Source organism: Takifugu flavidus, chromosome 13 (genome assembly GCF_003711565.1).
Source record: "Takifugu flavidus isolate HTHZ2018 chromosome 13, ASM371156v2, whole genome shotgun sequence".
Lineage (NCBI taxonomy): Eukaryota > Metazoa > Chordata > Actinopteri > Tetraodontiformes > Tetraodontidae > Takifugu > Takifugu flavidus.
Genome location: NC_079532.1, coordinates 7684594 through 7705869, shown reverse-complemented (window position 1 = coordinate 7705869; position 21276 = coordinate 7684594). Strand labels below are relative to the sequence as shown.

At 48.2% G+C, this 21276-nt stretch overlaps 1 protein-coding gene across 5 annotated transcripts in view; it reads left to right on the top strand.

Moving 5' to 3' along the window:
* The window catches only part of reln (reelin), a 59717-nt gene that overhangs the window by 36908 nt on the left and 1533 nt on the right, over positions 1-21276 (top strand). Inside the window, exons 10-64 of one of the 5 annotated variants that reach the window (XM_057053050.1) lie at positions 149-389; positions 495-640; positions 1660-1811; positions 1905-2020; positions 2207-2415; positions 2504-2632; positions 2715-2824; positions 2915-2981; positions 3094-3327; positions 3781-3942; positions 4106-4342; positions 4420-4612; positions 5479-5591; positions 6437-6574; positions 6717-6903; positions 6981-7186; positions 7273-7444; positions 7601-7807; positions 7897-8132; positions 8219-8376; positions 8463-8670; positions 8747-8823; positions 8958-9116; positions 9197-9391; positions 10264-10537; positions 10624-10764; positions 10853-11030; positions 11113-11197; positions 11284-11466; positions 11539-11707; positions 11798-11903; positions 12021-12247; positions 12325-12548; positions 12752-12902; positions 12988-13250; positions 13363-13608; positions 13745-13913; positions 14047-14187; positions 14300-14477; positions 14839-15032; positions 15118-15368; positions 15448-15602; positions 15691-15905; positions 16070-16247; positions 16327-16502; positions 16586-16692; positions 16798-17040; positions 17125-17300; positions 17380-17453; positions 17571-17732; positions 17848-18005; positions 18097-18322; positions 18438-18635; positions 18723-18821; positions 19930-20056. In XM_057053050.1, the coding sequence (XP_056909030.1) occupies positions 149-389; positions 495-640; positions 1660-1811; positions 1905-2020; positions 2207-2415; positions 2504-2632; positions 2715-2824; positions 2915-2981; positions 3094-3327; positions 3781-3942; positions 4106-4342; positions 4420-4612; positions 5479-5591; positions 6437-6574; positions 6717-6903; positions 6981-7186; positions 7273-7444; positions 7601-7807; positions 7897-8132; positions 8219-8376; positions 8463-8670; positions 8747-8823; positions 8958-9116; positions 9197-9391; positions 10264-10537; positions 10624-10764; positions 10853-11030; positions 11113-11197; positions 11284-11466; positions 11539-11707; positions 11798-11903; positions 12021-12247; positions 12325-12548; positions 12752-12902; positions 12988-13250; positions 13363-13608; positions 13745-13913; positions 14047-14187; positions 14300-14477; positions 14839-15032; positions 15118-15368; positions 15448-15602; positions 15691-15905; positions 16070-16247; positions 16327-16502; positions 16586-16692; positions 16798-17040; positions 17125-17300; positions 17380-17453; positions 17571-17732; positions 17848-18005; positions 18097-18322; positions 18438-18635; positions 18723-18821; positions 19930-20050 (9520 nt within the window). In that variant the 3' untranslated portion in view covers positions 20051-20056. Of the gene's footprint in view, positions 1-148; positions 390-494; positions 641-1659; positions 1812-1904; positions 2021-2206; positions 2416-2503; positions 2633-2714; positions 2825-2914; positions 2982-3093; positions 3328-3780; positions 3943-4105; positions 4343-4419; positions 4613-5478; positions 5592-6436; positions 6575-6716; positions 6904-6980; positions 7187-7272; positions 7445-7600; positions 7808-7896; positions 8133-8218; positions 8377-8462; positions 8671-8746; positions 8824-8957; positions 9117-9196; positions 9392-10263; positions 10538-10623; positions 10765-10852; positions 11031-11112; positions 11198-11283; positions 11467-11538; positions 11708-11797; positions 11904-12020; positions 12248-12324; positions 12549-12751; positions 12903-12987; positions 13251-13358; positions 13609-13744; positions 13914-14046; positions 14188-14299; positions 14478-14838; positions 15033-15117; positions 15369-15447; positions 15603-15690; positions 15906-16069; positions 16248-16326; positions 16503-16585; positions 16693-16797; positions 17041-17124; positions 17301-17379; positions 17454-17570; positions 17733-17847; positions 18006-18096; positions 18323-18437; positions 18636-18722; positions 18822-19929; positions 20057-21276 lie in introns of all 5 variants that reach the window. The other 4 variants (XM_057053051.1, XM_057053049.1, XM_057053052.1 and 1 more) reach the window with 4 other exon arrangements.

Here is a 21276-nt window from a genome sequence, read left to right as displayed (position 1 = left end):
TGCATGCATTTGTAGCAGCACAGACCGGTTCATAGATCAACCACTGACCACTCAGGCTTGGCCTGAGTCACTTTCACTCCATTACTGGCGGCTGCACTACAGTATTTGTCACTCTTTGGCTTTATCACTGACATGTTGTCCCCTCCAGAGCTCCCACCAACAGCAGCACTGTCATCCACCTGCTACCGCTGCCACATCACTCCAAGGCTGATGGCGTGCGCTTCCGCTGGACTCAGGAGCCCCCCCAAGGACCAGAAGGATATGAGTCCTGCTGGGGTCTCGACAATGTGCTGCTAGTCAATGGCGCCCACAGGCCCCCGCTCCTGGAGGACAGCTTGGATCCTCCAAACACTGCTAACTGGCTGTTCTTCCCTGGAGCTACTGTCAAGGTACACAGCTTCACCAGCAGATCTTACAGATCCCCTCCAAAATGTGTCATTTTCTCTTAATCTGCATTAAAATGCTAAAGCAACACCTGTGTCTGCCCTGCCCAGCACGCCTGCCAGTCAGAGGGCAACACCCTGTATTTCCATGGCGGCGAGGGAGTCGGACAGAGTTTTGCCTCTACCAGAGACATCGACCTGCATCGTGAGGAAGGACGGAGCTACTGGGAAGAAGATTTTGAAAGCCTACCCTTAAAGTAAGTCCAGAATAAGGCGACCTTTTTTTGCAGAATTTCCTGTGTTGAATCATGTCATCAAAAATGTATCGCAGATAAACATTTAGATAGAAAAATATAGAAATGGACATTTAAAATGACAGTCTTTACATTCTTGACGCGGTAAATAATGAAGAATTTTGTTAATTAACAAGATTATTAGAGACAAAGGTCTGGACAATGCTTTAAATGTCAAAACTGCTGTAAAATATTAGGAAAACAACTAAAATGAGAACAAGAGATGGAAAAATAAAGAGATATTTCAGACGGAAAGTCATCTTCAGGGCTCTTGAAGCAACTACTGGTCATCTTCCTGGACACATGATTGACAAAAGCCACAAAGAGGAGTGTGTTTCTACAGCTCCACACACACACTTTCAGGATAGCAACATTTAGGCAGCAGGTCTTTTTGTGCATGTGTGTGCTTTAGCTTCATAAAGCTACAGGTTGTCATTTAACACAGCGTCGGCGGTGACAGAGACGCATCAGCTTATTTCCTGCCTGGCAGTAAATAGAGGGGGAACACAGAGGGGAAGAAGCAACACAGGAGAGGGCTGACACACTGAGTTAACTTCTGTCAGAGCTAATGAGGAGTGTGTGTGTGTGTGTGTGTGTGTGTGTGTGTGTGTGTGTGTGTGTGTGTGTGGTGTGTGTGTGTGTGTGTGTGTTGTACCGATATGATGTGCTTTTTGAGTTAAACAACCTACATATTGCTGCTTAACATGTGTTGTGTTTCAAAGTATTTAACAGTATATTCTGTAAATATTCAACATTTTTGCTAAGTGTCTTCAAAAATTAAAATGTTGGTGATAGATTTCAAAGTCTGATTGTTGAGAATATAGCACAGAATATGGAATATATCCCATAAATGTGTAATATGAGTGGGGACAGTAGCTTGAAATGTTGCAAAATAGTTAATAAATAGCAGTCAGAGTGCATGTTAATTGTCGTCATTTCTTTATCACTGTGTGCGTTTATTTTCCTGGTTTTCCCCCACACAGCTGGGACATTGAAGGCGCTGTCATCGGCAACCAGTGTGGAGAGATTGAATCAGGTTCTGCTCTTGTGTTTGAGAAGGAGGGTCGGAGGAGAGTGTGCACCCCTTATATTGACACCACGTCTTATGGAAACCTCCGCTTCTACTTTACCATGGGTACGAACATTTTACAAGGGAAAATAACCTGGAAAAAAGGTTTAACAAAACATCATTTATGCTAATATAAGGTTCGCTGTGTGTTGCGTTTAGGTGGGGGCGACTGTGACCCCGGAGAGTCCCATGAAAATGATGTCATTGTGTATGGAAAGTCTGAGGGACGGAGGGAACGTGTGGTCCTCGACACGCTTCCGTACTCGTCTTACAGAGTGAGACATGAAGGATATATTCAAATGAAACTATTACACCAATTAAAAAGATTAACGATAATCCTCAGGGACCAGTTTCATCTTTTGGATTTTAACTAAATGCAAATCTCTCATTGTTTTTAAAATAAATTCTTGAATTCTAATCACTGATCTACTCACACTATCATCCATTTCTTTCTCCCTCAGACTCCAGCTTTGGTGTCTTTAGCGCTGCCCACTGACCTCCAAACACCAGTGACCAAATTCTGCCTGGAGCAGCAGTCACACGGCGGGCCGGACCGGCACGTTTGGGCCATGGACTTCATGCAGCTGCTCCCCGTTCTGCCTGGCACACACACTCACCTCGCTCAGTTTTCCATCAATCTGGGCTGTGGTTCTCACCAGCCTGCCAACAGGTGGGGCACATTTCATCCCAGTAGCGTTCAGAGGTTGGCCGTCGGCATGCTGACATTACATTTGTCTTAATCTTTTTATTTACATAAGCGTGAGTCTGGAGTTTTCTACCAACCAAGGTCGCTCTTGGTCTCTGCTCCACACCGAGTGTCTGCCAGAGCTCTGCGCTGGACCCCACCTACCTCACAGCACCGTCTACTCCTCTGACAACTACAGCGGGTATCAGAACTCTGCTCCTTTGAATAATACCTCCTGGCACGTCCCATGTAAACATCTCTGTATCCGTCACTTATATATCCAGGTGGACCAGGATCTCCATCCCTCTGCCCAACGCTGCACTGACGGATGCGACACGCTTCCGCTGGAAACAGTCGGGCACCATAGCAGGCAGCATGTGGGCCATAGACAATGGTCAGTATTACAGTTAGTATTGCAGTGCACTACATTTCCATCCATGCACAAGGGGTTAAACTTGAGTTTTGATTCTTCTGTTTGCTTTAGTCTACATTGGTCCCGCCTGCCTTCGTTTCTGCTCTGGAAGGGGACATTGTTCCCGTACAGGCTGCAAGTGAGAATGATTGATGTTTTATTTAATCATGATGAATCCAAACACTCCGCTCATTAGGATCCCACCTTCCCTGCCTGCTGACATCTTGTTTGCTTTATACTCACTCCATTAGATGTGACCCGGGCTTCAGTGGCCCAGCCTGTGAGCTCGCCTCCCAGACTTTCCCAGCGTTCCTGTCAGAAGGCTTCTCCAGTCCGCGCCTCTCCTCCTACCACAGCTTCTCCTCGCTCCGTGGGGCCGAGGTCAGCTTTGGCTGTGGGGTGCTGGCGAGCGGCAAGGCCTTGGTCTTCAACAGAGACAGCAGGAGACACTTGGTCACCACTCCTCTGGACAGTTCCCAGGCCAGGTAATGAGCAACCAGGTTCACCCAAAATCACCCTGGTCCGCGACAGTCGCTTTGTTGGTAAAAAAGTGTGACCTTGCTTAACCGGGAAGCTTCGCTTTAGATTTATATCGCAGATGTTCTGGCCAGTCGGCTGTCCGCACTTCTCCTTCATCATTTTCTCTCTCCTTCTAACTCTGTTGCTGGAAGATGGATTGTGATGATGAGGAGGACTGCTGATGAGGACAGGGATAAAAGGGGGATGAAAGTGTGGGAGAAAGATTGAAGGGGGGTGACAGAGGTAGATATGGCATTGGATCGAATTTCATGTTGCGGATAACAGCCTCCCCCTGGCAACCGCCTGTTTTGTGGCTGATTGCTAACAGAGAGGCAACATTATGGGATGACCACACAGCGAATGGCAGAGAGCACCGGGGTCATTTTTGACAGACATGAATCTTTTCTTTCTGTCTCCAGATATCTCCAGTTTACTCTTCGCCTGGGCAGCCGGAGCACCCTGAGCTCCTGCCCTGCTCCAGACCAGCCGGGAGAAGGCGTCCTCCTGCATTACTCCTCAGACAACGGTATCACCTGGACGCTGCTGCAGCACTACGCTTACAAAGGCTTCCATGAGCCACGGTACCTACAACTGTGTGTGCGCGTGTGTGTGTGTGTGAGACAGAGAGAGAGAGAGAGAGACGAGTGCGTCGATACACACATGCTTCCTCGCTTGGGATTTCAAATGTGCACAGTCTGTAAATGCTATATGCATATTAGTTTTCTAAGCTTTTGATCCACGCAGGATTGTGTCTGTTGAGCTCCCCGCTGGTGCTCGCAAGTTCGGCGTGCAGTTCCGCTGGTGGCAGCCGTACCACTCAGGCCGCGGTCAGGACGTGTGGGCCCTGGATGAAATCAGCATGACCTCCGTGCTTTTCAACACCATAAGTCTGGATTTCAGCAACGTGCTGGACGTCACGCAGAGTCTCGGGTTCTATCTCGGCCATGTGCAGCCGTACTGCCAACACGACTGGACCCTCAGGTGGTGGGATTTACCTCCCAGACTCAGTGTGAAAGCAGCACTTAAAGCTTTACTCACTCTCTGGTCCTGTATTCCAGTTTCTCTGGTGAGCCCAGCCCTGGCTCCATCATCCGTTATGTGGAGACCCAGTCCATGCAGATCGGCGCTTCATACAGTCTGCAGTTCTCTCTGGTCATGGGCTGCGGCCGCGAACCGTCCCCTCACATCGACACTCAGGTCCGCTTGGAATTTTCCACCAACCACGGATTAACCTGGCACCTGGTGAAAGAAGTAAGAGACACATCTGTATTTTCTGCCCTTAAAAGCACACAGACTAAACATAATGGTTTGCTATTACACCTGATCTTTGAATATCTTTTTAATAAAAGAGGAGGAAAAAAAGCTTTGTGTATTTTAAAATACATGTATTTGAGTGGGATTATAAACTAGTAAATAAAATAGTGGTTTTAAAATTTCACTCAAGTGGACTTTTTACATTTAAACTTTGTGGAAATCCTCCTGAGCCAGTAATTAGTACCTGATTGTGGAGACTCATTTATTCATAACACCCCCCTGTAATTGCATGTAAATAATAAGAGTCTTTGACGGTGTTAATGTCCTTTAGATGAGAACTCATCACAACTACAGTGTGTATTATTTCATCCCACTGCTATCAAAAACACAGTAACATTTCAGATAATTTCCCTGTGATCCAACAAAGATTTTCTGTGGTCGCAACAGGCTCATAAATATTCACAAGAGGCAGAAGTGCCCGCCAAGTTTTTATGACTGCCGGAATTGAATAGGGCGTAATGAGCCCGCCGTCAGTTTTTCAAATTCTCCAAAGTACACAAAAAGGCAGTCATCTGGCATGAGCAGAATGTGAGGCGCAGAAAGCAGCGTTAAGCCTCGATGCCTGTCTTCCAGCGCTCAAGGTCAGACACGCTATAATCTTTCACTTCCCTTTAGTGTATATTTATCTACTTTGGGACTGAGGCTGTCGCGTCTGCGGTACATCATGCTGTTACCAAAGAATTACCCACAATTCACAGTGATAGATGAAAAGCCTTTTAATGAGTTCTGAGTAATCAACCTTCAGCAAATGGGTGCGCTATCAAAAATGGATTACAAAGAGAGCATTTATTTCTTCTACCTAGGCCTGCCTGCCTGGCATGCCGAGCTGCTCCGAGTTTACGGCTCCCAGTGTCTACCACCCATCGGAGTTCAAAAACTGGAGACGCATCACTCTTTCCCTGCCTCAGAAGACATGGTGAGTGGACGGTCTTAGGTCCTTTATGCTTTCTATGTGGAGAACTCTAGATGGATCCTCTCTCCATGGTGCTAGAATGTACCAGCCCTTGGTACACTTCCATTTTGTGGACCGCTCGTTTGAGCTCTTCCACGAGCTCATCTGAAAAAAGGTTAGCTAACAGCTGTCACATAGTCTTTTGACAGCTTTTAGTCATAATTCATGGCGAAGAATTACAGCAGTGACAGTTTATACGTAATAAATGTACAGTTATTGGCTTTAACTATGATATATATCAGCTGGGTTAACGCCATATATGGTCCTCACTAAGTACCTCCACCTCCATACTTTCTCCATAATCCTAAATAAAGGCAATTTAATCCCCTGCAGAGGGTGATGAGAGGTCAGAGGGTCTCGGTAATAAACAATAATAAAGCATTTGTGGTCATTCCTGTGTGACCGGGAGGTCCCAAAGACCCCAACTATATAATCCTCAATATAACCGCCTATCTTTTGCTTTTACAATCGTCACTGCAGAAAATGTACTGAGCAGCACAAACGTATTGTTACAACGCGCCCCCATTCACATCTGCAGCAGGGGGGATATGATGATATGGTTGTCCTCCAGCTGACATTCACACAGCTCCAGAACCCGCACGCTCGTTCGAAACAAACTTGACACACATGACAAAATTAATCCTTACCTGCCAGAATGTGAAATCCACAAATCTCTATCTCCAGCAGAAAAGTAGATTAGGAGGTGCAACATGATGATGTGACTCACATACAGCAACTGTTGATTCCTAACAGCAGAAGAAATTGTGAATCTAGTTTAATCTTTTACTATTTTTAACTTTTCTCTTTAGGTCGAGTGCCACGCGGTTCCGATGGATCCAGAACTATTATGGAGAGCAGGACGAGTGGGCCCTGGATGACATCTACATTGGCCAACAGTGTCCCAACATGTGCCACGGACAAGGCTGGTGTGACCACGGGCACTGCAGGTTAGCTAACATACCCCATCACCCTCCGTAAACTTTTCATAGTTGACGGTCAAGGCTTCAAAGATCTTTCCAAAGATGTTTGTGGAGCTCATCTTGAAAGATTTACCGGTTTCAGCCGATCCACCTACTCCTTGTCTTGCAGATGTGATGATGGTTTCTCTGGAACAGACTGCCAGCCCTCGTCGCCCCTCTCTTCTAGTGTGCTCTCTGACTTCGAGTCCCAGGATGCACTGCTGGCTACGTGGCAGGAAGTGATCGGTGGCGAGGTAGTCACGCCTGACATGGGCTGTGGAGTGGTCTCATCTGGGTCTTCCTTGTACTTTAGCAAGGTGACTTGCTTCCATGGAAACGTCATTTTTACTGCCGTTACCTTGTAGCTAACTTTCCATGTGTGTCTTGTCATCAGGCTGGTCTGAGGCAGCTAATGAGCTGGGACCTGGACACTGAGTGGGCCGAGTTTGTGCAGTTCTACCTGAGGGTAGGCGGAGACTGGGCAGAGTGCAACCAGGCAGACAGCAGGGAGGAAGGGGTGCTGCTGCAGTACAGTAATGACGGAGGCATCAGCTGGGGTCTCATTGCTGAGATGTACTTCACTGACTTCACCAAACCTCGGTGAGAGGAAACAGAAGTCCTCCTTCTGCTGCCATTGGGTTATATTTGTGATGAGAAAATGAAGCAAGCTGTCATTTCTTCGCCAGTTTTGTCCACTATGAACTGCCTTTGGCCTCAAAGACACCCTCCACGAGGTTCCGCTGGTGGCAGCCTCTTCACTCCGGCGAGGGCTATGACCAGTGGGCAATTGATGATGTCATCATTTTGTCAGAGAGAGAGAAACACATCATCCCCATGGCCAACCCCACATTACCACAGGTCAGAAACTAGTCTCCTGCTGTCTGAGCAGCCGTTTTCCATGATGTTGTTTCTTTTTGTGATAAAACAACCACAAAATCGGTCTGAAAGTCTTTACATTTATCTGGTGGGTCTGAGAAACAGCAAAGGACCTTCATCCCTCCACTGACTTTACAGAACTTTTACGAGAAGCCCGCCTTCGACTACCCTCTGAACCAGATGAGCGTGTGGCTGATGCTGGGTAATGAAGGTATGGAGAGGGAGAGCAATGACAGCTTCTGTGCGCCAACACCCTCTGCAATGGTGTTCGGACGCTCAGATGGAGATAGGGTAGCTGTCACAAGAGACCTGGCTCTGCGTCATGGCTACACCCTTCAGTTTAAGGTATCATCATGGGAAGGGTCGAGGTATTTCCAGCCCATTCAATGTAATGGTTTCATATCTATATTTTTTCTCCTTTCTTTCTTCTCCAGTTGAACATTGGCTGTGAGTCAGAGTTCAGCGCTGCTGCCCCAGTACTGCTGCAATACTCCCATGATGCTGGTCGTACCTGGGCGCTGGTAAGAGAGGGCTGTTTCCCAGGAACCCCAGGGTCAGGTGTCTGTGAGGGCAGTGGTCGTGAGCTCAGAGAACCCACCGTCTACAACACTGGGGACTATGAGCAGTGGACCAGAGTCACTGTGGTCATACCACGCAATGTCGCAGCCAGGTAGCTAGACTAAATGACAGCAGGACTTAGTGGAAATATCTGCTCCATTTCTGCCCAACTTCACTTTGTCTTTTTCCAATTTCCAGTAAAACCAGATTCCGCTGGTTCCAAGAGAGCAGTGTTTATAGAGATGCTCCACCTTTTGCATTGGATGGGGTCTACATCTCAGAGCCCTGTCCAAACCACTGTGGGGGACACGGAGATTGCATCTCTGGCGTCTGCTTCTGTGACATGGGATACACAGGTAATGCACCTGAAAGATGGTTTGCAAACCAAAAGGTTGTATTTTCTCTTGTTTTACCAGTATATGTTTTAATTTTTTTCCTACAGTGGAGCAGGATAGTTGTGTCCCGTCTGTGGCCAGCCCCACTGAGCTGACTGAAGGGTTTGAAGGGAAGCTGAGCCCACTCTGGCAGAGCCTAAGTGGGGGACAAATTGGGGGTGGTTGTGGTATCATCAGTGAGGGCAAAGCACTGTATTTCAGTAGCCCTGGAAGGCGAGAGGCACGAACAGTCCCTCTGGATACCAGCAACACCCGGTGAGTGGTCTTCACAAATGCTTTCTGTATACCCGTTTGTTGGCCGTGGATCTGAAGTTTGTCCATTTACATGCAGGTTGGTCCAGTTCTACATCCGAATTGGCAGCAAGAGTTTGGGGCCCACTTGCACAAGGCCTCGATCCCGGAATGAAGGTAATCGTTGGATTTCTTTATGTACTTATTTTATCCACTCGGTTAAGTATTTTTGCAGTATTTTTGCATCAGTGTAAATAACGAGAGTTCTCAGGTTAAAATGCATCCTGCTCTCTTTTTAACCATTGTTCTAGGTGTCATTGTTCAGTTCTCCACCAACAACGGTGTGCAGTGGCAGTTCCTAAGGGAGCTGGACTTTAGTTCCTTCCTGGAACCTCAAGTGGTGACCATCGAGTTACCGTCTGCGGCCAAAACACCCTACACAGTATTCCGGTGGTGGCAGCCCCAACAAGGTCAGTCGATTAAAAGGATCTGCAATAATACAAAACAGACAATAAATATTCTATTATATGTTTATTTCTCATGTTTTTAGGGAAACACTCAGCCCAGTGGGCTCTAGACGATGTCTTGGTTGGCATGAATGACAGCTCTAGAACAGGGTTCCAGGATAAGTTTGACGGCACGACTCCTTTGAGGCACAACTGGTACCGCGTTCAGGGTGGGGAGGTGACTGTGGACTGTCTGTCTCTGGATACAGCGCTCACCTTCAACTCTGTGGCTATTGACAGTGAGTCTTTTTAGAAGCAAAGTCATTTAGTTTAAATAATCAATTGGTTCCTGATCAGCAGTTTTAGTTGAACTACAGTATTAATCATTTGTCAGCAGCTAAGTTGTAGTGTTAGTGGAGGTTAAATGTGACACAAGATGTAAAAAACCCCCCCCCCCACAAAAACCCGCCACCAAATTGTGAAGTTAAAATGATGAATATGTAGATCTAATATAAAGTCATGTCACAGCGTTACCGCAACAACGGGCTGAAACTGAATCTTCCATTTACTGTGGAGCCGCGGCTCCTGAAATATTAATGAGAGAAAACCTGAATGAACATCCTGCCCCTTATTTATGCTTGCGTCAAGCTGTGAGCAGATTTACTTTGTGCAAATATTACATTACAACTGGGATCATTCATTCCGTGTGCAGCAAGAGCGACTTGGCAACCCATCCATAAACACAAAGCACCCATGTCCCCATGTGCACAATAAGGCACTGCCAAATTCTCCTCATGTGAAATATGCACAAATTTTGCACATAACTCAGCAGTACGTTATTTTCTAGAGTATTCATATTTGCTGTTGGGTGTGTAACGATTTTGTATGTACTTTTCATTTACCGTGGCATTGAAAATGATGAGGATTGGTTTGGCTGTCAGTGCAACAGCTGTGCTCATATTTTACTAAATGCAAGACCTTCCTTGAACTTGTGTTTTTTTTATGAAAATGTTCGTCCGCTTTATAAATGTTCTGGGTTTTAATGGTGTCACCCTGGCCACAGTGAACTTCATGGAGAGCTGTAGCCTTGAATAACAGTATGAAACAGTTATAACATGATCACAAACAAATGTCATCGCGCTACAAGAGATATTTCCTTCCGTGTTTGCAGAGAAGCCACGGTACGCAGAGACCTGGGACTTTGAGGTTTCAGGCTCATCCTTCCTGCAGTTTGAGTTGAGTATGGGGTGTAGTAAGTCCACCTCCTTCTCCCACGGAGTGCGGCTGGAGTACTCCACAGACTGTGGTCAGCACTGGTCTCTTATCACCCCCGAGTGTGTGCCCCCAGCCATCGGATGTGCTGGTTACACACAGAGCTCTGTCTACACTTCAACGCAGTACAAACACTGGAGGAGGATCACTGTTTACCTGCCCAGTGCTGCTAAGTATGTGCTCAGTACCAACTGTCTCCTCATGAAGGTGCCTTCACTTCTAAATCGAAACTTTATTTTCATTTAATTAAATTCCTCAGTTCCGCAAGAACCCGCTTTCGTTGGATCCAGACTCACTTTACCCCTGGGGCTGAGGGATGGGCGCTCGATAACGTCTTACTTGCCCCCGGTTGCCCCTGGATGTGCTCCGGTCACGGCCTTTGCGATAATGGACGTTGTGTGTAAGTAAATCTTCCTCAGAGAACAATTTTTGGGTTTCCTACCTACGTTAGAATGCGACGGAACCATTCTCCCTCTGATTTCACACAGGTGTGACAAGGGTTATGGAGGGCCCCACTGTGTGCCTGTTACTCCTCTGCCGTCTGTGCTGAGAGAGGACTTTAATGACAACCTCCAGCAGGAAACGTGGCCTGAGGTGTATGGAGCAGAGAGGGGGACTCTGAGTGGAGAGCCTCTGAAATCAGGCACTGCCCTTATCTTCAAAGGGGTAGGCTCCTAAACACCACGCGTCAGAAATAAAGCACACAGACGCAGCGAGCAGATGCAGTAGACGTAACCTTTGTTTGCAGGACGGCATGCGAATGATTGTGTCCCGTGATTTGGACTGCTCCAACACGCTCTACATCCAGTTTGCCTTCAAATTCATCACCAAAGGTCAAACAGAACTGCGTTTACTTTCATCATGGCACTTTCACTGATGTTGGGGTGTTGACGCCGTGTTGCATGTTGGGCTTTTCTAGGTGTTCCAGAGCGTTCTCATTCCATACTGCTGCAGTATTCCGTGAATGGTGGAATCAGCTGGCTGATGTTAGATGAGTTCTACTTCCCCACCTCCACCGACACACTGTTCCTCCACCTTGCCCTGCCAGCCAGTGCTCAGACCAACGCCACCCGCTTTAGACTATGGCAGCCTTACAACAGTGGTGAGTTCACTGGAAAAAAAAAACCCTGTAGAAATCTCTTTGTAATAATGTTGCATCTGTTTTTCTCCTCAGGCAAGAAAGAGGAGGTGTGGGTAATAGATGACCTCATCATTGATGGCAGCTCCCTACACAACCCACCAGTTGTAATTGACAGTTTTGATGAGGGTCCCAATGACTCCAACTGGCTATTCTTTCCTGGGGGAAACACAGGCCTGTACTGCCCCTACCAAAAGACTGGACTGTAAGGAAACATGCGGGGTTCCTTCCTTTATGCGCCGTGATATATGATGTGATATATGTTTCTGACCTCAGCAAATATTATTTGATGCAGGGAGGAAGATGAGTCAGCCATGGTGTTTGTCTCCAGTGAGCTTGGGGAGCACTCTATCACCACCAGGGACATTGAAGTGAATGAGAACACTATCATTCAGTTTGAGGTGCATAAATACAGCTGTGATGGCTTCTTCTCCCAGTCTGCATCCATCCAGCAATATTTACTCACCGGACATTAAACCATGACTCATCGTGTTTTGCTGATGGTTGTGTACCTCCAGATTAATGTGGGCTGCACCGCGGAGAGCTCATCCAACTATCCGGTGCGTCTCGAGTTCTCCAGGGATTTTGGTGCCACTTGGCACCTCTTGGTCCCCCTGTGTGCTGGTGCACCTCAGCCATCTGCACTGTGCTCCACAGAGCTGCATCCGGCCAGTATCTATTTCCCTGGAACAACTCAGGGCTGGAGGAGGGAAGTTATTCACTTTGGCAAGCTCCGTCTTTGCGGGTGAGTCCATTCCCAGACATTCAGGGAATATTAATGTTTTCTCCCTTTCTAACCATTTACTTGTATTTCTTCCACAGGTCAGTGAGGTTCCGCTGGTATCAGGGTTTCTTTTCAATTGGCTCTGCTCCTCCTACATGGGCACTGGACAACATTTACATTGGCCCACAGTGTCAAGACATGTGCAATGGTCACGGTGCTTGCGTGGGTGGGACCCACTGTGCCTGTGACCCTGGCTATTCTGGATCGGACTGCTCCGTGCCCGACACCCCCAACCCTGACTTCCTCAAGGAGGACTTTGAAGGTAGACTACTGCCAACATTGCACTGCACAGAACCTCCTTACTGTTTTCTTCTGCCAAATTTTAGGACCTGCATGGAGACAATCTTTTTGGTTCCTTCATATTTGAAGCTCTTCTTATTTGTATGAAATATCTTAATTCAACCTTTGATTGTGGTTGAATTTGGATGAATTTTGTTTAAAGCTTAAGTTGTCTTATGTGTGTAGGAGGTGCTGTAGACGCAGAGCATTTCAGACTACTGAGTGGTGGAAAACCATCGAGGAAATGTGGAATAATGTCAAGTGGAAATCACCTGTTCTTCAGTGAAGATGGCCTTCGCATGCTGGTCACCAATGATTTGGACCTGTCTAATGCCAGGTAAGGCTGAGGACATGCAAATGAACTTTCACACTTTAAACATGTGGCCAATGTTGTTTAACGATTCACCCGTTAACGGCTGCAGGTTTGTTCAGTTCTTCCTCCGCCTTGGCTGTGGTAAGGCTGCTCCTGACCCTCGCTCCCAGCCAGTTTTGCTACAGTTTTCAGTGGATGGAGGACTTACCTGGGGGCTCCTCCAGGAATTCCTTTTCAGCAACAGCAGTAATCAGGCTCGTCTAGTGGCCCTGGAGATCCCACTGCGAGCCCGGACGACATCCACTCGCATTCGCTGGTGGCAACCCTCTGAGAGCGGCCATTTTTACAGCCCGTGGGTGATAGACCAGGCACGTAGATACTACGTACTAGATTCTATCAGGCATTTATTGAGGAATCATTTTTTTCTTTTCAAAGTTTCTTCCAAATTTAATTATTTTTATTGCATGTGTCTATTTGTAGGTAGTAGTAGGTGGGAGTGCCAGTGGCTGGGGACCTTTGGAGGATGATTTCACCTCAATTGATGGGCGCTCATGGCTTCTCCACCCTGGAGGAACCCGGATGCCTGTCTGTGGTTCTGATGGACCTGCATTTGCATTCATAGAGAAGTCCAACACGCGTTATGCTGTCACCACTGACATTAGTTTGGGTCAAGATGCTTTCATCCAGTTTGACTTCTCTGCTTCCTGTTCAGTCACCAACTCTTGCTACTGTGAGTATTGTGTCTAATTATATCAGGGTTTTAAAATGAAACTCATTAATTCATTGCTGAATGCTGATTACCTATGTATTTTAATGTGACCACAGATAGAAGTTAATATAACAGTTTTTGTTCTATTTACCTTCAGCTGTAGAGTTGGAGTATTCTCTGGACCTTGGGCTGACCTGGCAGCCATTGGTCAGAGACTGTCTGCCTACAAGCCCCGACTGCTCCTCGTACACCCTGCAGAGGCTGCTGGTTTCTGACACTTATAACAAGTGGGGACGCGTTACTCTGCCCATCCCATCATACGCCAGGTCAGCCTTCAATTTCTATTCAAACAGCTGTAGAGTGGATGTAGAGATTCCCCTCATCTGAAGCGATGCTGTAGTATGCCTGACATCCCAGGAACAACCTCTCCAAGTCCATTACTTTACCTTGTGACTTTAGATCTCCAGCCACAAGGTTCCGCTGGTTACAGCAAGCTCCGTTTGACAAACAGCAGACTTGGGCTCTGGATAATCTTTACATTGGAGATGGCTGCCCAGACATGTGCTCTGGACATGGACACTGCAAACAAAGCTCCTGTGTGTGAGTAAATTGATTCATAATATAATGCATATATACATATATATATTTTAAAACTCTTAGTCCCTAAATTGCTGTCTACTTTCTAATTGTACTTTGGGCTTGTTCCTCTTAGGTGCGACCCAGAGTGGGGTGGAGAGTACTGTGATGAGCCTGTGGTTCTTTTGCCATCGCAGCTGAAGGACAGCTTTAGTCGAGCGCCGTCGCTCAGCCACTGGCACACACTAACTGGTGCCAAACTCAGCACTGTGTGTGGAGCTGTGGCCTCCGGGGCCGCTCTGCACTTCAGCGGCGTACGTAAACATTGCTCTTGTTGTGCCGTTTTCTATTGCAACAGCTGTTCCACCAACTTGGGATTGGGTGATGGAGAAATGCAGATAAATACATTCCTAATTTAATATCCAGGCAGCATCAGCTAGGATATTTACTAAATGCAATCAATATGTGCATTTTAGAAATCCTGGGCATGTATGTGTTGTAGAATAAGGTTCATCCAGATGTGCATCACCTAAAAACATGTTGAGATAATCAGTCAATACATCTTCAATAATATACATAGAATAATACTATGTTGGTCATGCGGTGTTCTTTTATGGTCTCTATGGAGATTGTTCATGAGAGTGACTGAAACCGTCTCCTCGGGTCTTCACACAGAGTTGCAGCCGTCAGCTGGTGACGGTTGACCTGAACCTGACCAATGCAGAGTTCATCCAATTCTACTTCATGTATGGCTGCATGATTCCACCCAGTAATCGCAACCAAGGTGTTCTTTTGGAGTACAGTTTGAACGGAGGAATCAACTGGCATCTCCTGACTGAGATCTTCTACGACCTGTACACCAAACCCGGGTGGGTTTTAGGGCAGGGTGGGGTATACACCCTGTAAAACAAACGGGTGGAAATGATTCTTTATGTCTTTTTCTCCTGTTTTCAGGTTTGTGAATGTGCTGCTGCCCCCTGCTGCTCGTCAGGAGGGGGTGCGTGTGCGCTGGTGGCAGCCGCAGCATGATGGAGTTGACCACAGTGATTGGGCTCTGGATAATGTCCTTATCGCAGGCTCGGACCCTCGAGCGCAGATATCTGACACTTTTGGAGGGGTGGCATTACCCAATCATGAGAGAGCTCCTGCCGATGGCGCCTCCGGAAGAATGGACCAACCTAAAGAGCAGGAGGAAACTCCAATAGGTATCAGTCCGTGTTTTATGAAGGGTTTTGAATTAACTGCGAACCTCTCTTAAGGCGTCGTGTGTTTGTTTCTTGTTAGTGAGCGATCATTGGTTGTTCTCAGAGGACTGCTCAGTGCAGCGTTTCTGCAGCTCTCCTGATGGAGTGATGGTGTGTGGCAACGCAGATGGGAGGGAGGTGTACGCCGTCACACACGACATCGTTCCCGACAAGGGCTGGGTCATGCAGTTCAAGGTACAGAATGATCCTAAACCGTCACACAGGTGGGAGGAGCCTGATTAGATGTTTGGGTTGTGTCAGTTATACCCGTGTGTGGCTTCAGATCGCAGTTGGCTGCAGCGTGCCCGAGCATCACGCAGACCGGCAGGTCCACGTTCAATATTCGGCGGACTTCGGAGTGACGTGGAAGTACCTGGTGCCCCAGTGTCTGCCCGCTGACCCCCGCTGTGGAGGTCAGGTGTCCCAGCCTTCAGTCTTCTTCCCTGCTGAAGGCTGGAAGAGGGTGGTCTACCCGCTCCCCGACAGCCTCTCGGACATGTGAGTCATCTTACAAAACTGCTTCATATTTCATGACGTGGTTCTGGCATGTTTCACCTCAGTTCTTTATACATTACATGACTGCGATGCTTAAATGATTAAAGGCACATAAATCTTGGAAAGGTTACCCTGGTTGTTGGAATAACCTGCTGTCTGTTCTTCAGTGCCGTGCGGTTCAGATTTTACCAACAGCACTCGGATATTCAGTGGGGCGTGGAGAACTTTTACATCGGGCCGTCATGTGACAGTCACTGCGGGGGCCACGGCGATTGCTTGGATCAGCGCTGTCTCTGTGATCCAGGTTTCACTGGACCAAACTGCTACGCCAGCAGCACCCTGAAGGTGGAGAGCGAGTCTCAGTCACAGCACAGAGAGAAAAGAAAGGCCGAACTGATCCATTTTCTTTAACCTTCCCCTCTAGGCGTCTCTGAAGGAGCGTTTCGACTGGGAGGGGACATCAGGCCCTCAGTGGCAGGTGCTGGAGGGCGGTAGGCCTTGTACAGACTGCGGGGTGCTGGTGGAGGGGACAGCCCTGTACTTTGGAGGCGCTGATGCCCGGCAGGCTGTAACTGCTGATCTGGATCTCCGAGGGGCAAAGTTAGTATTCATCCAGAGGTTTTCTCTCCATCGTAACAGTTGTGGCCTTTCTGGGCACTGTGAACTGTGGGTTTTGTGACTAGGTTTGTAGAGTACTGGGCCAGGATCGGCAGTGACGATAACATGACGCTTTGCCACCGGCCAACTTGTCGTAAAGAGGGCGTTCTGCTGGACTACTCCACAGATGGAGGTGCAATGAAAGCATGGGTGTATTTACAACATTGTGTATATTTTAGAGTTCTCACCTCCCTTGTGTCAACATTTCTTCTCTCCACAATTGTCTTTCTGTCTGCAGGCGTGTCCTGGACCCTGCTCCATGAGATGGACTATCTGAAGTACGTGTCAGTGAGGAGAGACTACATTGTTCTCCGCGAGGGAGCTCTGACCAATGCTACTCGCCTGCGTTGGTGGCAGCCATTTACCATATCCTCCGGTCTGGCCATGCCCAGCCTGGAGAGAGCTCAGTGGGCCATAGACAACATCTTGGTGGGGGGTTCGGACATCAATCCGTCCACTTTGCTTGACACCTTTGATGATGGTGAGTTTGCGTGTTCATTATATTTTCCTGGACATGATGTGGAGGTCTATTCCTCTTCTTGTCTGTGTTTTATATCTTTCCCAGAGGGTGTTTCTCATGAGGAAAGCTGGAGCTTCTATCCAAATGCTGTACGCACAGCTGGCTTCTGTGGAAACCCATCATTCCATCTTTACTGGCCAAATAAGAACCATGACAGGACACACAACATCCTGGCAACCAGAGAGCTCATAGTGCAACCTGGATACATTTTACAGTTTAAGGTACAGAGGTGAACGGTGCTGGATATAACCATCAATGACCATCATGCATTTAATACACATCTTTTTTGGTCTAATTCAGATTGTTGTTGGCTGCGAAGCCGACACCTGTGAAGACCATCATTCTGTCCTGCTGCAGTACAGGAAGGATGCAAGGTAGACTCAAATCATTTCAGTTTTCTTTCAACAGTTTTTCATTTTCTTTGAAACTTTGTTTCGAGCGGATTCTCCCCTTTACAGCGGCAGTGCTCAGTTCTCCATCTCTCCCTACAGGTCCGATTCCTGGCAGGTGGTGCAGTCAGAGTGCCTCCCCTCCTCTGTCAACAATGTGGGCTGCTCTCCCTTCCAGTTTCACGAGTCTACAATCTACAGTCCAGTAAACAGCTCAACATGGACAAGGGTCACCGTTCAGCTCCCAGACCACGTCTCCTCAGGGTAGGAATACACTATTTCCATGATTACCACAACTCTCAGCACATATCTGCAACTTGCAGGTGCAAGGCACCTTCGTAATTTGCTGTGATGGTAATTTTATGTGATTTCTTTGTAGAGCTACTCAATTCCGCTGGATCCAGAAGGAGGGGACGGGAGAGCGTCAGAGCTGGGCAGTAGACCATGTTTACATTGGCGAGGCCTGCCCGGGGCTCTGCAGCGGACACGGCTACTGCACTAGTGGAGTGGTCTGCATCTGTGACGAGGGACACCAGGGTGGGCCACAGACTCTGGAGAGATGCTTCAGTTGGCTTGGTCAGAGCCACTTCATCGGAACTTCATCACGTCCCCTCTTCCTCCTCTCCAGGTGACGACTGTTCCCTGTCCGGCAGCGACCTGCCCAGCTCCATAAAAGACAACTTTGAGTCGGGCAGCGTGTCGCAGGAGAGCTGGCAGTTGATCCAGGGTGGTGGGGTAGGCAACGGCTGTGGGCAGCTGTCACCTCATGCCCACGGGGATTCACTCTACTTCAATGGCTGTAAGATGAGGCAGGCCGTTACCAAACCGCTGGACCTCACTAGAGCCAGGTACAGGTACTACCAAAACAGAACCATAACTCAGAAATACTCTGTGCATCTGCCTGTAAGTAGCTAGAGGACTGCCTACCCATAATATCTGCCTGTATCTCTCCCTCTCGTCCTTTCACAGTAAGATCATGTTTGTGCTGCAGATCGGCAGCGTGGCACAAACAGACAGCTGTAACATCGCCCTGGACCAGGCAGACACGGTGGACCGGGCCGTCCTGCTGCAGTATAGCATCAACAACGGTGTCAGCTGGCATGTTATCGCCCAGCACCAGCCCAAAGACTTCATAAAAGCCCAGAGAGTCTCCTACAACATTCCCCTGTGAGTGATTCTCCGCTACTCACGGACCTTCTAGATTCGGCTGTTCTGGCTCTAACCAAAGTGGAACCTGTTCATTCACCTCTCCAGAGAGGCCAGGGTGAAAGGCGTGATGCTGCGATGGTGGCAGCCACGACACGATGGCGCGGGACATGATCAGTGGGCGTTGGACCATGTGGAAGTAGTTCTGTGAGTACCCAATCCCGAGCCAGCCCCCGGCGCCTCAGAATGCCCCCCAAAAGAGCCCTGCTTCAGCCTCACCTGTAGAAACGGTCCCTCCTCCTCTTCCTCCTCCTCCTACACAGCACACACACATAAACTGTAGTACTTACACGTGCGCTGCTTATGTGTGCCGACTCCTCAGCTGTTCAAAACGCTCATCGCGGCTTCTTGGAATAAATGGCTGCTGTCTGCTCTGCTGTTTGTGGAGGATTGTTCTGCATAAGCCAGTTCAGATGCTGCTGTCAGGTCATCATATTCTCAGTGTCCTGCCATTTCAAAGGCAGATATTGTTTTGAAAAGCAGGAAATTGGTCGAGACACTGAAAATATTGCGATCATGGTCCAGACCAGCTAGCATACTCCTGACATGACCATATCATGAAGCATCTTGAATGCATTTTCTACATGCTGCTGTGGGGAGCAGAGCGGTGTCCTCTCCCACATGGGGGGTCATTCCATCACCCGATGCATTTAAAATGTGCAAACATCCAGTCATACATGGCAGCCCGATTGGATCTACTGTTGATGCGCAAACACATCTCACACACACACCTGCGTCAGTGTATCAGTATGTCTGAGCTGTCCCTGGTCTTCCTGCTCATGGCCTGCCCCCCTCCCTCCCTCTGTCCCTCCCTCCCTTTTGCACGGTTTTCAACAGTGTCTGCTGAAACAGTGACGGTGGTCCTCACACTCTGATGTTTACTTCTCTCTCTTTATTTCACTCCACACATCCTTCCTCTCACTCTCTCTCCTGCTCAAACCTTTCCTCTTGCTCAACACAATTTTGCCCCCCCGCTGCGATTCCCACATGCTTGATCGTGTTCTCCCGCTCCCTCTTCTCCTGGTGCCATGTCCCACCATCACCCACTCCCTCCTCATTCTTCCTTCCCTCTTTCTCTCTTTTGTTTCCGATCCTGACGTGTTACAATTGGATTATTTCGGTGTATCTCTCACTTTCTGTGATCATCTTAATCACTTTGCTGTCTCCACCAACTACTCGTGTTTTTCACGAACCTCTGACAATCTTTTTGCCTCTCCTCTCTCCCCCGCCCCCGCTTTGGACCCTTGCCTCCCAGGCTGGGGCTCCTACCCCCTCAGACCCCTCTCCGAGACAGCAGTCCCCTCCTTCTGCTTCTCCCCTCTCTCGCTCTAACCTCTGCTCTCTTCTGTATTCTGCTCCCTCTGGCATGGCTGTAGTGTCAGGTAAGTTCTCCGACTCTTCCTGAATGCAGCCCCCTCCTCACCTCCTACCCTCTCTAGCTCCATGCACACCCACCATCACCTTCACTGCCCTCCTCATCATCGCCAGTCATACCCATGCCCCTGCTTTAACCCAGGCAGGTCAACATAGCCCCCAATGCACACATCTGTAGGAGGCAGCTCTCAGTGCAGACACAAATACACAAAATCCTCAAAGGTGGCGACTTTCTCGATTTTTAAAGGCCATTTTAAAGCAATGATCCAAAGCAGATTCCCGTTAAACAGCATTTTGATTGACGTGCAGATGTTGGAATGTTATATTTGATATATTCTGATGTCAGTGCTGCTGTGTTTATGTTTATATGTGTGATGAAGTCCATCACTATATCCGTCTGTTTTGTTTTGCCACCCCTACTGTAGCCTTTCCGACATCGATGCTAAACAATCTCATTCGCAACTCAGTGATCCTCAGAACGATCACGGTCTGCGTGCTGAGAGACACCAGCCCGAGCTCTGAAAGTCGGTTCCATTCATAAATCATTTGCATTGGACGGCATCTCGCATCACTGACTCTCAACGAAGGCGTCCGACTAACCTCGTTCACCCAGCTCTTGCATGGCTTTGTCTACTGACTGCAACAGCACCTTCATCCCTGGATTCACACATGGCAACACCCTGGATCAGAACTCTGAGAGCCCACAGCCATAGCTGGTCTCTCAGCTGGCACCGTCCTCCATCACACACATGCACCATCCTCCATTCTGCATCATCCTTCCCACCCCCACCCCACCATGCTTTGCAGAGGCCCCTGTCTGCCCTGGCTGCGCTCCTGGCTCACTGGCACCGCCCTGCTGGATGGAAGAGGCAATGGACAGGCTAAGCAAGAGCAGTCTTCTGCAGCTTTTCTTCATGTCTCTCAGTTTCAAAGCCAGCCCCTCTCTGCTTCCAACCCCTGGGTTTCCGTGGCTTTGATTGATTGTTTTCTTTGTATTCCCAGTGATGGCTGCTGACTCTGACCTTAAACACTCAGAGGCAGAGTTCCCCCACTAGTATTCGTGGTAGTATGTTTGTAGATTCTGTGTCCCGTGTCTTGTCTCGCGACATTTGTCCTTGGGTACGTGTAACTAGTTCTACCACACTGCTCACCATTAGATACTCATTTTTGTGCACTAAAAACAAGCCAGTTGTGTAGAGTAGTGCCACCTCTTACCCATACGACTGTC